Source organism: Pseudorca crassidens, chromosome 6 (assembly GCF_039906515.1).
Source record: "Pseudorca crassidens isolate mPseCra1 chromosome 6, mPseCra1.hap1, whole genome shotgun sequence".
NCBI lineage: Eukaryota > Metazoa > Chordata > Mammalia > Artiodactyla > Delphinidae > Pseudorca > Pseudorca crassidens.
This window is the reverse complement of record NC_090301.1, coordinates 18,936,675-18,954,054: the sequence shown is the minus strand read 5'-3', so window position 1 is coordinate 18,954,054 and position 17,380 is coordinate 18,936,675. Positions and strand designations below refer to the sequence as shown.

General features: G+C 57.0%; 1 protein-coding gene across 1 annotated transcript; it reads left to right on the top strand.

Annotated features, from left to right (window-relative positions):
• Window positions 1-909: 909 nt before the first annotated feature.
• Window positions 910-13,339, top strand: WNT6 (Wnt family member 6). Its single transcript, XM_067739837.1, has 4 exons — window positions 910-1,103; window positions 10,084-10,304; window positions 10,532-10,866; window positions 12,538-13,339. Exons 1-4 carry the CDS (start codon window positions 1,024-1,026, stop codon window positions 12,997-12,999), a joined length of 1,098 nt encoding a protein of 365 aa, XP_067595938.1. The 5' UTR covers window positions 910-1,023; the 3' UTR covers window positions 13,000-13,339.
• Window positions 13,340-17,380: the final 4,041 nt, after the last annotated feature.

Sequence of the window (17,380 nt, the reverse complement as noted above, 5' to 3'; positions counted from 1 at the left end):
AGTCTGCAAGCTCCACTCTGTCGCTCGCCTACACGTGCGAGCGCTGGATCGCAGGCCATAAAGAGGTTCTTCTTGCTGTGTCCTCTCCCCTCCGCACCTCCTCCCCTGAAGTCGGGCCTGATGAGGCGGGGGCTGGGGAGGAGAGTGGAGGCCTAGCGCTTCCTCCCGTGCTCAGGGAAAGGCTGAAAGAGGGGCGTGCGGCGCGGAGGCCGGGTCCGGTAAGAGGTGACCCCTCCGGAGTGTGCCCATCGGGCCGTCGAGTTCGACACCCCTAGCCGGAGCACCCAGCGCCCGGGGCCAACTTCCTCTCCTGGCCCCCGCTCCAGCATCCCACTCCGCACCGCCCCCCAACCCAAACTCCCTCATTCCTGGGAAGTTTTCTCTCTTTACAGTCAACAAACCTGTCAAACGTCTCTCTTCCAGCCCGTCCCCCATTCCTCAGCTCCTTTTCCTTCCCCCGCTAACCCTTCTCCACCCTACTTCCCCGCCCCTCCTTGCCCCCGACTCCGGGCGGCGGCCGGGGGCTCCCAGGCGGTGAGAGGCGAGGTGAGGGGGCGAGGCGGGCGGGTCCCCCAGCCACGAGCGCGCTCGGGCCCCGCCCCGGGACCTCGCTCCCGCCCTCCGCTGAGCTCTGCGCCCGCCGCCCCGGGGCGCTCGGCTCCCTCCCGAGAGTCCCGCCGCCTGACTGTCGCAACTGCCACCCCCACGGCCCCCCTGCCCCCCGCCCCCGCCCCGGCCCCGCTCCCCTCCCACCCCCACCCCCGGCTCTGATTTCTTCTCCCGAGCGAACTCGGCAGGAGACACAGGCGCTGGCTGCCCCGTCCGCTCTCCGCCTCCGCCGCGCCCTCCTCGCCCGGGATGGGCCCCCCCCCCGCCGCCGCCGCCGCCGCCGCCGCCGGAGCCATCGCCTCCCGGCCGCCGCCGCCGTCGCCGCGCTCGCCCTGAAGCCCGGGCCCCCGCGCGCACCGGCTGGCCCCGCAGCCTCGTCCCCTGGCCGCCCCGGCCCGCGGTAGAGCTGTCACGATGCAGCCGCCCGCGCCCTCCCGCCTGAGGCTGCTGTTCCTGCTGCTCCTGTGTCCGGCGCACGTCGGCGGACTGTGGTGGTGAGTACTGCGTCTGACTGTCCCCGCGGGGCTCCTGGAGCTCGAAGGTGGGGACCTCGGGACCGATAGTGGGGCTCTGAATTGCGCTCCTGCCACCTCCGGGCTCTACCTGTGCGCAGAGCCCAGCCGCCGGGCAGCTGGAGACGTGAGGGGGAGGTGCGTGCCGCTCCTGCCAGCCTCCTCCAGGGGCACTTCTGAAATGCCACTTAGATATGCCCACACACCCCCGCTCCCCCCTTACATTCTACTGTGTTTCCTTCTCCTGTGTCCCACCCCAGATTATGCGCCCAATCCAGGTCACCAAGGAATTGGCAGATGGGTAGGAAAGACATTGGGGAGACGGGCAAGATCTGTAGTCTGAGATCCGAATAAAAGAGTCTGCGAGGAGGGCTTTGGATTTAGGGGAGGAGGGCTGGATTTGGGGAAAAGAGGGGAGCAAGGTGGGAAGCCACAGGCGGGAAGACTCAAACAGCTGCCTCTTCCCCGCCCTGCTTTGCCCACAAACCCACCAGCTTCTGTCTGGGCTCCTCCAGAGTGGGCGGTAGGGGCGGGAAAAGGAGTGTAAAGGGGAAACCGAGTCAGAACCTTAGCTTTCTCTACTTCCTCCTCCCCGACCAAAGAGGAGGAAAGGCAGGAAGGGACCCGAGCCTATGCCCTTCCATATGTAGGGGTCATGGGTGAAAAAATGTGCAGCTCGGGACGTACTGGGAACCGCGGAGGGTCCTGGAGGAAGGGAGGGAGGCCTGGCCAGCCAAGGGTTGGGGACGTCTTCCCAGACCTAGCCTCTCGACTTGGCCCTAGCTAGAGCAGACGCCTAGGCAGCTAAGGTTGAGGGAACTTTGAGTCTCGGGAGGTGGACAGAGGCTGGGGAGGTGGGTGCCCGGCCGGGACCGCTCAGAGATCCGGATCCCGTAGACTTTTTTTTCCTTCTCAGTCTCAGGAGCAGCAAAGACCCGCCCGGAATAGTTGTGTTTAGAGAGGAGGGACTTGGACAATACCGCTGGTGCATCAGCCAATCGTAAGAAGGCAAGGTCTTGTCTATTTGCATATCACAATGTCACTGGCTGGATTCTCTACCCTCCACTCCTCTCCCACCCCGGGATTTGGAAGAAGGGGTGGGGCAGGCAGATCCTTCTCTTCTAGGAAGATAGCTGGATGCCCACACAGGGAGCTGCTGGCCACCATCCCACTTCCATGATGTGGGAGAGAAGTCCCTCAGGGTGTCGCTGAGGGGACAAACTGAGGACGACCGAGGTCCTGGCTAGGGAACATGCGTCCTTTGATCCTGACTTAGAATAATGCAGTAGTAGCTTTGAAATAGACAGACCTGAGATCTAATCTCCCCCATTTGTTAAGCCTGTGACTTTGGGCAAGCCACTTCTCCCTGCTCCCAGATGTCTCAACTGTAGAACAGGGAGTCAGTCCCCCTAGCTGGCAGGCTCCGTAGGAGGATTATGTGGGATGACCTACAACATAATTGGACATTAGGAGGTGCTCCTAAATGTAAGTCTCCTCCTCGACACCCCAGGTTCTGGCCAGAGTCCCCATGGGTGAAAAGGGGGATTAATTTAAATGTAAAATCCAGGGTCCCCAGCAAAATTTTGTAAAGGCATCTCTATCTCTTGTTCCCCATGCACACCTTTCCTAACTTTGCCCTTCCTCAAGGTATGGGGACAGGGGTCTCTCCCTGATGGCTGTTGCCTTCCCTTCCCCCTGCCCCATTTGTCCCAATTTTCTCATCCTTCCAGTTAAAAATACCACTTCCTCCATGAAGCTGTCTCTCTGTCTTCCCTCCCTTGCCCTCTCTGTGCTCCCACTGCACTCCATGCACTGGGCAACTATGGCAGTTATGCATTTTACTGACAACCATCTCCTCTTGGGTCTCTTTTCCCTGCTCCTGGAAGGCCAAGCATTTGTCTTTAGGGCCCGGAAGACTGAAGGTGCTGGGGACAGTTTTATGGAGTGTTGCTGAGTTCATCTTTCTGGGGTTTGTATCCATGGGGGTTCCTTTGTTTAGGAAGGGCTGTTGGGTGGGAGCCACACCAGAGGGAGAGAGACTTGGTCCCTTGGAGACTGACCCTGAAGCTGGAAAGCAGGGAGTGGGGGAGGAGGTGAGGAAGGCAGGTGTGGGAGAACACAGAGGCCTTCATGGCCACAGCTGCAGGGCGAGCCGGGTGAAGAGTGAGGGGCTGGGATGATAAGGTGTCTGGCGAATGCCTCACTCAGATGCTTCTGAGAGGCTCCTGTCATTCCTTGCCCCCCACCCCGGAGGCTTCACCATAAGTAAGAGCTTCTTCAGGCCAGGAGATTCTAGGCTGCTCCCTGATGCCTAGGACTGGTTTGCTGGACCTCTTCTCTCTGCTTCTCAGAGAAGCCAGGCCAGAGCTCTAGCGGTGGACAGGAAAGCAGCTGGCCTCGCAGCAGCCCACTGAAGTCCAGCAGCAGCCCACTGAAGTCCAGGCTGACATTCTAGCAGCAGCCAGGCTGGGAGGAGACAGGACCCCAGGAACTCTGAGCGACTGGACTGTCCCGGTCAGGAAAGGAGGGTCCTGGAGGAGAGCGGCCCAGGCCCTGGAATAGGCTCAGGGACCTGGCTCCAGGTCCCGGAGAAGTTTCGCTTCCACTTTCTTTCCCCCTCCCCCATCTTCTCCGATGCAATGCATGCTTTCTAAACTCTGCCTCTGGCCTCTGTCTGTCTGTCTCCCATCTGTAACCATATCTTTGTGAATTGCAGAATCCCAGATTCCAGGACACTGGCCAGGCTCTCTGGAGGTCATCTTGTCCAGCTTACTGCCTCCAGGCCATCCAGCCTATGCTCTGGCCCTGACAGATCCCGTTCTGGTCATCAGCTCCCACCTCTCCTATCCTGCTCCCTGCCCCCCTTCCCCCCTCCCCCGGGAAGTTCTTCTCAATGTCTGACCCATCTTTATTTATACCTCCAATCAGTGGACGTAGAAAATAGCTCACTCTCACAGAATACCCAGATCAATCTCCCTTCTTCTCCCTTCCTCTTTCCTATTTCTGTTTTATAGTTTCTATGAAAGAAACTAACCCTCCCCTCGTTCCACTAGGAAAAGCACCACTCAGTCTCACTCCCTTCCCCCATCTCATCTTGCCTCCCTTCCCTATGGAAACAGGAACAGGCGCCTAGGACAGCCTCACCTCTAGTCCCTCGGGGAAGCAGGGAAAGGACCCAGGCTTCTTCCCGACACCCCGGTTTTCCAGTTGTGAGCCCCCCCCACCCTTCCCCATCCCCTCTTCCTCTGGGGCCCCTGACCCTTCATGGGCACTCCTGTGGCTGGCCCCACAGACTCAGGATGGGGCGGGGGTGGGGTGGCCGTCCAGCACCCCCTCCAGGCCTCCCGCTTTGGCAGCTTCCCCTGGAGGGAGACAATGGGGCTGTGAGCAGAAAAGGGCAGGGGCAAAAGAAGGCTGGCTCGGTCCAGGCCAGAGCATGCCCTGAGCCCACCAGAGTCCTGGCACTGTGACATTTCCTGTGGGGCGCAGCCCCCTCCTGCCCCGTTCTCATCACAAGCCAGGAGTTGGTGGGGGGAGGTCAGTGGGAGGCTTGATCACCAGGGCCCAGTGAGGGGGATTCCAGAGTGTGTACTTTGATGGAGAAATCCAGCTGTGGAGGGGATGAGGCGAGGGTGGGGCGGGCAGCCAGGCCTTGGTCAGGCTGGCAGTAAGGCACCCAGCCAGCCAGAGCAGGAGGCGCTGGGGAACGCAGAAGCCGGCCCCTGGGGGCTGGAGAGGGCGCCCTCTAGCCTGCGCCTTCCTTCCTGCGGGGGGCGGGCGGGGTGGGGGGGTGAGATCTTGGGTGCTTCCCTGGACTGCCTGAGGAGGAGCTCCGGGAGGGAAAGGTCACTGGGAGGGTTCTTCACCCACTTTCCACCTGGCCTCCAGCTCGGAGCCCTCTGTTTAATCCAGAAACGAGATCTAGAAAGGACTTAGAGATCATCTGGTCCAATCTTCTCACTTACAGTGAGAACTCTAGCCAAAGCTCAGGGACAGGAGGTGACTTGCCCAAGGCCCCCCAGAATGCAAGTTGCTGAGGGCTGGGACCGGGAGCCCACCTCCTGCTGAGTACCGCACCCTTGTGTGCTGTGGGGCTCAGGAAGGGGGTACAGGGCCTTCCACGGGCCCCTTCTGCTCCCCCATCCCCACCCTCACACAGTGCTCCCCACCTCCGCGTGGGAGAGCGGAAGGCACATGACAGATGCTCACCGGCATATCCAGTGGATGGTCACTGTGTCCATGCCTTTGCCTCCCACAGCCCTGACCAATGGGAAGCCCTCTTCTGCAGTGAAGTCATTCAGGGCAGGAAAAGCCCCTGCCTCTTCCAACAGCAATGAGGAGGAGAGAAGTGTGAGGAGGTGGGAAGGGCAGCACCCAGCACAGGGCAGAGAGAACCAGATTGGGCTGGGGTGGTGGGGGGCCGTGGGGAGGCAGGGGTTAATGGAGCTGGGGCATCACTGGCTTTGATGTGGTGGTCGGGGAGGGGGGAGGGACAGGGGGAGGGGAGCAGTAATTACCGAGTTAGACAGAGCAGGACAGGACAGGCGGCCCGGGCACAGGCCCGGGCCCAGCTGCCTCAGCAGCCGTCAGGCAACATTTTTCTGCCCCTTCTCCACCACCCACCTCCCCCACCCCTGTGCAGCCCCCGCCCACGGCCCCAGGGCTCAGGGCTCCCTCTGCTGGCTCTTGGGAGTGAGGGTCAGACTAAGGAGCGTGGGGAACTAGCGGGGGGCTGGCTGTGAGACCCTTCAGAGGAGCAGGCATCAGAAGGATCTGTGGTCCTCTCGGCCTCGAGAATCCACCGACCGAGGAGTGCTCGATGGGGAAGGGAGGGGTCCTGGAGGGCGCTCCTGGTCCACAGGCTGGGCTGACAGGGGAGGAGGAGACACTGGGATCCAGGCTAAGTAAGGGCAGAGAGTTGGAGAAAAGCACGTTCTCAGGAATTCACAAACGCTGCCTGATTGCCGTGCGCTGTGCAGGCCCAGGAGATGATTAAGGGTGTGAATGGGAAGACAAAACACTTGTGGAAGTCCACTCTCTGGACAGGCTCTTTTCACAGGTAACCTGGGAAGTAGGCAGGTATTATTTATTTCCATTTTACAGTTGAAGACACTGAGGCTCAGAAGGTTAAGTTTCATCATCCGTTCAACCAATGATAAGTACCAGCTTCCCTTGCTAGGGACTTGCTAACATCATAGAACCAGCAAATGGCAGAGCCCAGACACAAACCCAAGTCCGATGGGTCTTCAGACCCCTGAGTGTGCTCTGCTAATGATGTTTACTTCTTCCTGAGGGCCTTGTCTCGAGTGAGTTCATATCTAATTGGAGAGAGAGGACAAGAAAACAGGACAAAATGATTATGCCCCTCGCAGCATAACAAACACCCCCCAAATGAGTGCCACTTGGAGTGATGCAAGTCGGGGAGGTCAGTGAGGGCTGGGGCCCAGGGGAGGCTCCTTAGAGCAGGTGGGATCTGAGGCGAGTTTGGAGAGATGCTGGGTGAGATTTTGATGACTTAGGGGTGGCGAGGGGTGGCTCTGAGTTAGCCAACCCTGCTCAGAGTAAGGGCTATGTGGAGGATGGCATGCGAGGCCACACGAGGTATCCGAAGACCGCAGGTGGCCGTTTCCTCCGGTCCCTTTGGTTTTTAAAATATTCACCTAAATTTCTCTCAGCGGGGATCCCTCCACTGAGTGGCCAGGGTCAGTCACCTCTCTTCTCACCGTGCTCACCTGTACAATAAGGGTGAAGTGGGTGGAGCTGGACTAGAGTATCTCTGACATTCTCTTCCGCCCTCTGAATCCAGGAATGGAAAGGTAAGTTAGGCCAGAAACCCGGACCTCCAAGGCTTAGATCTACAGATGTTGTCAGTAGGAACTGGCTGCCCCCTGACCAAGGTCCCTGGGAGGGAGATCTTGGCACAGGCCGTGCCAGCTAGAATGGCCAAACCCAGGCTTGTCCCATCTTGTCCACATACTGATGTCTTTTAGGGCTAGTCTTGTTTTTTCTATGCTGGAGTGACTGTTTAGGATCTCAGATCCTACATGTTATATATTATATATTTCCTACCACCACTGTGCTCCCGTCACCGCCCCCGCTCCAAACACGCAGATGCTCCCAAACGGGCACATCCTCTCTGGGCTGATCTCAGACGGATGCTAACTCAGAGACCCCGACAGCAGAGTTCATTCCCTAAGGAAGCAGAAGGGAAGGAAGGAGGGTAAAGGAAGAAGGAAGATGGGGGAGTTCTTTGTTGATGCTCTTAAAGATGGTGTTAAAGTTAGACGGGATATTCAAGCCTCTCTCGCCAACTCCTCACTTTCCTGAAGCCCAGAGAGGGAACTGATTTGCCCAGAGTGGCTCAGCTCACCCAGAGCTGACAGAGACCAGGGTACAAAAGCGAGGCCTGTTGTTTTGCCCAGTGCTCCTCTGCCAGTCCCCTTCGGAGTTTCCTTTCCTGTGACTTGAAGATGGGAGTGAGGACAGGAGGGCAGGGAACAAGCTAGTCCCTTGGGATTCTAGCTGCTACTATTGCCCATCCCTCCTCCTGACCGGCTTGTAAACAAGCCTAGTTCCCAGGCAGCCAGCCAGCCTGGGGAGCCAGACCCGGACCAGAAACCGACTCCGGGGCAGCCCCTCAACGCTGTGAAGGGCCAGCCAGCCCCACCTCCTGGAGGGCCCTGCCTCTCATGCTCCTCTCGATTCCTCTCCTATCTCAGGCTCCTGGGAAAAAGACAAGGTCAAGAGGTGTTTCCCCCTCTTGCCTGCGTACCCACACCGTCTCCTGCTTTCCTAGTGCAGGAGGAGGGAGAGGAGACGGATAGGGCAGAGTAACCTTGGGAAGATAAGGCCAGTCAGCCTTGGGAAAGCAGGGAGTTAGCAGAGGGCAGGATTGGGGAGGGGAGAGTGGGGAACTTAGCGGCATGGGGGTGGGGCGGGGAAGATGGGTTTGCAGGGCCCCAGACTCCCAGGTGGAGTTCTGGACATGCAGGTGGCAGAAGAGGAGCTGGACAGCTGTGGGCAGGCCCGCTTCCCTGCCTCTGAATGCGGCGGGGGAAAAAGAAAATGTTTGAGGAAGCTAATTAGGAGTCATGAAACCACATGTGGACAGGGGCCTGGGCTCAAGTGAGGACCTTCTCCTTAGATGGCTCATTCATTCATTCAGAAACATGTATTAAATGGTATTCATTGTAGTATTATAGTAATTGTTCATAATATGCAAATTTTCATTAAAAATGGGAGGGGGGATACAAATTAAGTAGCTAAAAATCTGCCATGGGAGACAAAAGAAAATGACAGCCCTAACTGTCAACGTGCTTGCTCCATAGTCTTATCTGCCGACCTTGTACAGCCATGCTGGAAGCTGCCCCCCAATCCTTTTTGTAATGAAGTGTGATAAGTAGGTGGAAGGCGGAAGGAGAGAGGAGAGAGAGAGAGAGAGAGAGACAGAGAGAGACAGAGAGAGAGACAGAGAGAGAGACACCTAAGGGCAGGGTTGGGGCTGGACCTTCCCAGGCTACAGTTGGAACGCAGTGATGGGCAGGTCCTAAGCATGGAGGAAGAAAGGTCTGGACTATAAGTCTGTCCACTGAGGAGAGAACCTTGGCTCCTGGACTACTTGGGTAGGGGTGATGACAATAACCTGATAGGGTGGTGGTGTGTGTGTGTCACAGGGGGTGGTAGGAGATCTTAAAGGACTGAGCTTACACATCTTCCTGCAACCACGTCTTCAAACATCTCACTCCTCAGTGTTGAGAAGTTCTAGCTTAAGACCTAAATTCCTCCTGCTGCTACGTAAGCCCATTACATCTCCTTGCTCTGGGGCCAGAACGTGCCTAGTCAGCACGTACCTACAGAGCAAATGGGGACAGTGGGGCGGATGCACACGAAGGCTAAACTGAAAAGTAGGCCATCTTGACCTTTGGCACCTATCCACCAGCATTTTCCTCATCATTTTCCATCTCTCGGTGCTGCTTCTCCCCACCCAAAATTTTATTCTGCCTTCCGCTAAAGGATTTTTGAGTGGTTTCAAATTACCCTCAGCCCCCAAGTGCTCAAATAAGAGCAATCCAATTGAAGTGGTTCCACCCGGGTGTCAGTACCCAGCCAGTATAACCTTCAGGGGTATGGTGCATGGCAACCAAAAGCTTGCCTTGCTGCCATCCTGCTCTGAAAAGGTCACAGACCCTGGAGCAGGAGAAGGGTCAGTGTCACTTACTTTACAACAATGCTTCAGAGACTCAGTCCCCAGTTCCTTCCTCCTGCTCTCCTGTTCAGGGAAACAGGGGATATCAGGGTGGGAGGGCCCACTTTAGAGATCAAAGCTTCACCTTCCTATTTGACAGAAAGAGAAATCTGGGCTAGAGAGACGGTATGACTTTCCTCAGAGGCTCCATTCCCTAGCCACTCTAACCTCCTGTGGCTTTCTCTATCTCTGGGATTGCCACTACTTTTCTAGCATCAGGGCTGATCAGCTGACACATTTCCAGCTTGTGGTCCACTAAGACCAGATCCTTCTCTGTCACTGTCTACTTTTCTTTGGTATCTCTTTATGATATATACTTTCTTTTCTTTGACAGCCTTCTTGATCTTTCTTCGGTTAATTTCCTCCTTGTCTCCCTTTTGGGCTAGGCCTGTTGAATTTTAACTGTGGCCTACCTGGTGCCAGGTGCCTTCACTTTGAGTCAAATTCCTATAAGGATTTATTAATGAAGATGTACACAGAAGGTTAATACTGAATCCTTGCTCTATAGCAATTTCAGTCTAGAACCTAATTAAGAGGGGACACACAAATGGAATAGTAAGAGAACCAGACAGGATAATCTGAATTTCAGTTGTGGGGAGCTGGTGGGTGAAGAGGCATGTCACAGCTCCTGGCTGTGGGCTGGGCAGGGCTGGTCTCCCTCCCCCTCACCCAAGCTCTTTGAGTCACACCCCTGATCTGCTGTTCTTTGCTTCCCAGGGCCGTGGGCAGCCCCTTGGTCATGGACCCTACCAGCATCTGCAGGAAGGCACGGCGGCTAGCAGGGCGGCAGGCTGAGCTGTGCCAGGCCGAGCCAGAAGTTGTGGCCGAGCTAGCGCGGGGCGCCCGGCTAGGGGTTCGAGAATGCCAGTTCCAGTTCCGCTTCCGCCGCTGGAACTGCTCCAGCCACAGCAAGGCCTTTGGGCGCATCCTGCAGCAGGGTCAGTGTGGGGAGGAGACCAGGAGGGGGCTGCTTTCTCTTCGCTGGGGGATCAGAGGAGAGGGTGGAGGTTTGGGTAGGCTGCCTGAGCCCCACTTCTCCCACGGGTCAAAGGGCACCCTGCCCTGATCCTGTCTCCCAACCCCCCATCACACTGCCTGGCCCACCGCATTCCCCCAGTACCCAGCGTTGGTCCTGCTGTCTGACTGCCCCTCCCCGCCCCCGCAGACATCCGGGAGACGGCCTTCGTGTTTGCCATAACGGCCGCGGGCGCCAGCCACGCCGTCACGCAGGCCTGCTCCATGGGCGAGCTGCTGCAGTGTGGCTGCCAGGCGCCCCGCGGCCGGGCCCCGCCCCGTCCCCCCGGCCTGCCAGGTACCCCTGGGCCCCCGGGCCCCGCGGGCTCCCCCGACGGCAGCGCCGCCTGGGAGTGGGGAGGCTGCGGCGACGACGTGGACTTCGGGGATGAGAAGTCGAGGCTCTTTATGGACGCGCAGCACAAGCGGGGACGCGGAGACATCCGTGCGTTGGTGCAACTTCACAACAACGAGGCGGGCCGGCTGGTGAGTCTGGGCAGGGATGTGTAAGGGTGTGTGTGTGTGTGGAAATGCGTGTGCAGAAATGTGTGAGTGTGGGCAGCTTTGAAAGGATGTGGGAGAGTGTGGTATGTGCAGAGGACTGAGTTTGTGGAAGGGTGTGGGGAAGTGAGGGTGTGAGTGAGGGTATGCAGTGTAGGAGTTCATTAACGTGTGCAGGGGAGCCAGCGTGGCCATGGGGACCACTTGGGAAGATTGGCTGGGGGCCTGGATGGGCATGTGGGAGGGGAAGTGGCCAGCCTAGAAGAGGGAGTTACTTGGGGGGCCTGGGAGGGCCTGGGGCTGATGGCCCAGTGAGCAGGGTAGGGAGGGGACACCCAGGGAAGAGGACCCAGGGCCTTTAGGGACCTCAGGTAGGGAGGACACACCTCTGAGACAGGACATGTGGGGCAAAGCTTGGGGTAGGTAGGGAGCTGGCTGCCAGGGCAGGGGCAGAGGAGGGAGACAAAGGCTGGGGACGAAAGAAAGGATAGAGGCGAGGTAAAGGTATGGGGTCTGGAGGTAGGGGAGCTGGGAGAAGTGGGGGAGGCCTGGAAATGGACTAAACAGGTCCAAGGGAAAATGGGCTTGGAAAGGAGAGAAGAACGAGAAGTAGATCCTGATGGCAGAAGGGGGTCAGGCAGCGGCCGGAAAGCTGTGATCGAATCTGGGCACTTAACTGGCTGCCCAGCAATCCCAGACCAGTCCCTGTCCAGAGCCCTCGCAGCCTCTCCCCTTCCCTCTGTGATGATGAGGGTCCCATGAGCTCCTGTTTAGGGACTAGAAGCAGTCTGAGTCAGATGTTTACAGGAGGCAATGGGGGGAAAGAGAAGGGGCCTGGGAGCGGGAGGGAGATGTACAGGTCTGTAGATCAGGTTGGCCCCTGGACTCTGAGCTTCCGGAAATGATCTTCCTGGGGCGTCTGACCCCTTAAATCTCTAGTGGGGTTGTGAGTCTTCGACCCCAGCTTCAGACATAAATAGTAAATAACGGGCAGGACTCCTGGGTTCCAGTTCTCAGTAGTGCGTCCACAGTGGGCCCTCCTGCACCGTATGCCTCAGTTCTAGGTTGTGCTAGGGACCCCCCACACACACACACATCCTATGTCTTCTAGGGTTCCGGCCTGAGGCATTGGGCAGGGGGGTGAGAGGGGGACCAGAGAGGAATGTCCAGACAGGCCCACATACCTGTCGGAGAGGGTTGGGGAGGGGTGGCGGAGACAGAGCCCAGGCGGCCTGCTCTGCCTGGGGCCCTGAGGAGCAGGAATGAGGGGGTTGGCCTGGCAGGAGGAATAGGGTGCGAAGCTGCCACCTTCCCCACCCGCCTCCCTCCAGGGAGAATCTCTCCCCTGCTGTCCATTATGCTTTCTCCCGCATTCCCTGGCTTTGGATCCTGGAACCTCTACGCTGCATAGTGACCCCCACTCCCCACTTCTCCTACTTCTCCATCATTCTTCCTCCTCCTCTCCGGGCTGTGGGGCCCTTGATTTCCTCCTCCCCACTTTGCGCTCTCCTGTTTTGTTTGTTTGTTTTTGGTCTCTGCTCTTTTCTTTCTTTCATCCACCACCCTCCCCATCTTATTTTCTGTCGGTCTTCTGGGCCTCGCCGCGTCCCGCCTTCCGGATCTGTCTCCATCCGCCCGCGCCTCTGCTCCCCGCAGGCCGTGCGGAGCCACACGCGGACCGAATGCAAGTGCCATGGCCTGTCGGGCTCATGCGCGCTGCGCACCTGCTGGCAGAAGTTGCCCCCGTTCCGCGAGGTGGGCGCGCGGCTGCTCGAGCGCTTCCACGGCGCCTCGCGTGTCATGGGCACCAACGATGGCAAGGCTCTGCTGCCCGCTGTCCGCACGCTCAAGCCGCCTGGCCGCGCTGACCTACTATACGCCGCCGACTCGCCCGACTTCTGCGCCCCCAACCGGCGCACCGGTTCGCCGGGCACGCGCGGCCGCGCCTGCAACAGCAGTGCCCCGGACCTCAGTGGCTGCGACCTGCTGTGCTGCGGCCGCGGCCACCGCCAGGAGAGCGTGCAGCTCGAGGAGAACTGTCTGTGCCGCTTCCACTGGTGCTGCGTAGTGCAGTGCCACCGCTGCCGCGTGCGCAAGGAACTCAGCCTCTGCCTCTGACCCATCGCCCGGCTCCCCAGACTGCGCGCAGAGCCGCCTCTCGGCACCTGCGGGACCTCTGGGCGCCAGCAGGGGGCGTTGCCAGGTTTCCCCTGGGAAAGTCCATCTCCCAGGCCTCTCTAGAAACTGTGAGGCGGTGGGGCTTGAGATATACGCCCGCTCATCAAGGCCCAGGGCACCAAGGGGCGCTTCCCGGGGGCTTCTGAGGGAGACCTCTCTCCTCGGCCCCCAGATAGAAACCAAAGAGCCAGTATCTAGGCCTCGGGATGCGGGGCTCCTCAGAACTGCTGGCCACGGGGTGGGTGGGTGCATTTAGTATCAATAAAAATATTTAAATCAATAGGACTGGGCCCATAGTTTGGAGGAGGGCTGCCATGGGGACAGGCTCTGAAAGGAGTGAGTAAAGGGAGATGGTTTTGATAGAACTAGCCTCTCAGGGGTCATCACCCTGGTTCCCTATCTTCCCCCTACCGGACTGGGCTCTTCTGGCAACGAAGAGTACCAAATCTCTCCCTTGGCATTCTCCTTGTTCTGTCTAGTACACATCTAGGGCTTGAATCTGCAGGCTGGGGGAGAACTAGGATGCCTCTTTAAAGGAGCAGACTGAGAGGGTCTAGAGAAAGAAGGCCAGAACCTCCGGTGGTGTACTCAGTTCTCACTACAGCCCTTGTCCTAATTCTGGGGCGGGGGTGTGGGGACACCTTTATCTGTCTTTCTGTTTCTGTGGCCCCTGGGGAATTCGAGGGTAGACTTTTAGGGCCACCCAAACTCATAGGATTAAAGCACTTTATAAACTGCAGAATGTGATGAAAATGTTATTAGTAACATCAGCTTTTGTTACCATCAAAACTAACTTCACCTCCATTAACATTGAAAAGACTGCCCAGAATGGCATTTCCAATCACGCTTAGAGGGAGATGAAGCGAAGTTGTCCCAAAGTTTCTCTTGGCATCCAATCACATTTCCTTCTTTCTGATTCCTCTCAGAAAGCTGATGGTGAGGGTAAAGGGACAGAAGAAGGATTTGGGGTTCTGGGTTCGCCAGAACTGGGCCTCAGGCCTCCATCTCACTCCAGAGAGAATGAGAGAGGGTGTAGCCCAATGGCTGGGATTCAGAGCCCCCAATTTTCCCACAGTCCAAATACTGCAGTGGGGAATGACTCTCCCATCAAGGTATGCAGGGCGAAGCATGAGCATTAGATTCAGACACTCTGGGTTGGAAACTAGCGCTGCTGCTCACAGGTTTACAGTATAGGCCATGTTAGCCTCGGTTTCTTTACCTATGCAGTGGGAATATCATTCTGTTTCGGTTATCCCTTGCTGCATAACAAACAACCCCAAAGTAACTACTTCTCATGATCCTTTAGGTCAGGAATTTGTCAGGACTCAGCTGCATGTTTCTGCTCCTTATGAGAGAACTATTGGCTCTGGTCATTCACTTGGCTAATTCTGCTGGTGGTTCGGCTGGGCTGGACAGTCCAAGATGCTTCACTCATATACCTCTAGTGCCCCAGAGCTTCTCCAGTGGCCTCCTCTCCATGTAACTAGCTTGGGCTTCCTTATGACATGGTGGCCTCAGTGTAGTCAGACATCTTACATAAGGCTGGCTTTCAAAATAGACTGTACCAAACTTGAAGGCAGAAACTGAAAGTCTCTTCTTAAAGTCCAGGCTTAGAAGTTACCCAGCATCACTGTCACTCCTTTTTGGTTGACACAAGTCACAGAACCAGCCGAAAGTCAAGGGAAGGGGAAACACACTCCACCTCTCAAAGGGACAGTGGCAAAGAATTGACAACCATCATAATCTATCCACATCCTCATAGAATTGTGGGAAGGATTTTTTGAGATATGCAAAGCACTTAGCATCTGACAATAATTTATGACAAATTTGTGTTTAATAAATGGTAGTTACTGTGAGAAAGGGGATAGAGAGCTGATGCTTTTGCAGGCGTTGGGCAGGCCCTGATTGCAAATGAAGATACCCAACTCAAACTAGCTTAGGCCAAAGGGAATTAATGAATGGATCTTACACCTGGGAAGTCCAGGGGTAAGTCTGAATTTAGGCACCGCTGAACCCAGGGGCCCAAATGATTGATGTCATTGAACACTCTCTTTCTCTCTCTCTCCCCCCTTTCCCTCTCTCTCTCTCCCCCATCTTCTTCCCTAAACCCCCACCCCCATGTCTATTGTTTCCGTTTGTCTCTGTCTCTCTTTTCACACTGCCCTTATGCTCTCCTGCTGCAGAGAGACTTCCTTTATATGGTAGCCGTATGTCTACATTCTTAGTGCTGCTAATCCAAAAAGTAATGGCTTTCCCAACAGAAGCCCTAAGGAAGCTGGGATCAGGTCAGCTGGGGTCGCTTGCCTATCCCTGAACTAACAACAATGTCGAGGAAAATGTACCACCATGACTGGGATTGGCAGCCCCCCTAGGACCACAGGGAATGGGGGCACAGGGAGGGCACATTACTTCAAATGAAACAGAGGGAAGGGGAACTCGTCCTGGATGTGACAGACCCTAACCATGGCTTCCAGTGCATCTTCCCTGCCCTGGCAATGGCCCCGGATCCACCTGTATGACCTAGCCTGGTTCAGCCCTCAAAGATCACACTGGGGCTCCAGAGTGGAGCCTGTATGGAGAAGGGGTATAAGGCTTCAGGGAGAAGGAATGGGCATCTGGGTTTTCTTCCTTCCTTCCTCCTCCCCCTCCTCCCTTCCTCCCTTCCCTCCCTTCCTCCCTTCCTTCCTTCCTCCCTTCCTTCCTATCTTCCTTCCCCTTCCTCCCTTCCTTCCCTTTCCTCCCTTCCTCTCCCTCCTCCCTTCCCCCTTCCTCCCTTCCTCCCTCCCTTCCTTCCTACCTTCCTTCCCCTTCCTCCCTTCCTCCTCCCTCCCTTCCTCCCCCTCCTCCCTTCCCCCTTCCTCCCTTCCTCCCTTCCTTCCTTCCTATCTACCTTCCCCTTCCTCCCTTCCTTCCTTCCTTCCCTTTCCTCCCTTCCTTCCCCTTCCTTCCCCTTCCTCCCTTCCTCCCCCTTCCTCCCCCTTCCTCCCTTCCTCCCCTCCTCCCTTCCTCCCTTCCTTCCCCTTCTTCCCTTCCTTCCCTTCCTTCCTTCCTCCCTTCCTTCCCCTTCTTCCCTTCCTTCCCCTTCCTCCCTTCCTTCCTTCCTCCCTTCCTCCCCCTTCCTCCCTTCCTCCCCCTCCTCCCTTCCTCCCCCCTCCTCCCTTCCTTCCTTCCTTCCTTCCTTCCTCCCTTCCTTTCTTCCTTCCTTCCTTCCTTCCTCCCTTCCTTCCTTCTTCCCTTCCTTCCTTCCTCCCCCTCCTCCCTTCCTTCCTTCCTCCCCTTCCTCCTCTTCCTCCCCCTCCTCCCCTCCTCCCCGTCCTTCCTTCCTTCCTTCCTTCCTTCTTCCTCCTTTCCTTCCCCTTCCTCCTCTTCCTCCCCCTTCCTCCCTTCCTCCCCCTCCTCCCTTCCTCCCCCTCCTCCCTTCCTCCCCCTCACCCTTCCTTCCTTCCTTCCTCCCTTCCTTCCTTCCTCCTTTCCTTCCCCTTCCTCCCTTCCTCCCCCTCCTCCCTTCCTTCCTTCCTCCCCTTCCTCCTCTTCCTCCCCCTCCTCCCTTCCTCCCCGTCCTTCCTTCCTTCCTTCCTTCTTCCTCCTGGCTCCCTCTAGTCAAATACCTGGGCTTCAGGGAAGTGTCATGGAGAATTTGGACTCAGAGTCTCTTGAACCTTGGCTAACTTACCAAGGGAGGGAGTGGAACCAGTATTGTGGGCCACATGGTGGAAAAATGAAGGATAGGGTTTTTATTCAAAAACCTGCCTTCGCCAGCGCTCCCTGGCTGTGTACAATACTTACTGTTTTTTAAAAGTCTGCTGCACTTTTCTCAGAGGCCACCAGAGGGCGCACAGAGCCCAGCTTCCCTAATAACAGGGTTCACAGATAGGACCTGCAGGACATCTGGGGGAACTCAGAGAGCTGTGGGCAGGAGAGGGTAGGATGGAAAGGAAGTAAGGAGGCCCACGGAGAGCTCGGGTCAAGCTGCTAGGGTTCCAGACTGTCTGAGACCTCTGGGCTGACCCAGATTTAGGGCTGGGATGCCTGCCTCTGTCTCTACTGCCAGGTTCCGTGGCGGGGGGCGGGGGGGTGGGTAGTGGTGGTGGTGATATGGGGTGTGTGATGCTGGATATCTTCCTCCATGATGCTAGAGAGGGAAACAGAGGCAGTGGCAGAGACTGACACCACCCCAAGCAGGTTAAAAGGAATTCAGTGGAAGTAGCATGATACAGTGCAAAAAGCCTAGTTTGCTAGCTTGACCTGGGTCAAGTCAGTTAACCTCTCTGAGCCTCAGTTTCCCCAGAATGAAATGAGGTTCCTGATAGCACATTGTGAG

Bases quoted from the DNA above. Each gene is read 5' to 3' on its own strand.
- WNT6 (XM_067739837.1), top strand. From the start codon at position 1,024: ATGCAGCCGCCCGCGCCCTCCCGCCTGAGGCTGCTGTTCCTGCTGCTC. The intron at 1,104-10,083 runs GTGAGTACTGCG...TTTGCTTCCCAG, and splicing joins CACGTCGGCGGACTGTGGTG to GGCCGTGGGCAGCCCCTTGG. The intron at 10,867-12,537 runs GTGAGTCTGGGC...TGCTCCCCGCAG, and splicing joins ACAACGAGGCGGGCCGGCTG to GCCGTGCGGAGCCACACGCG.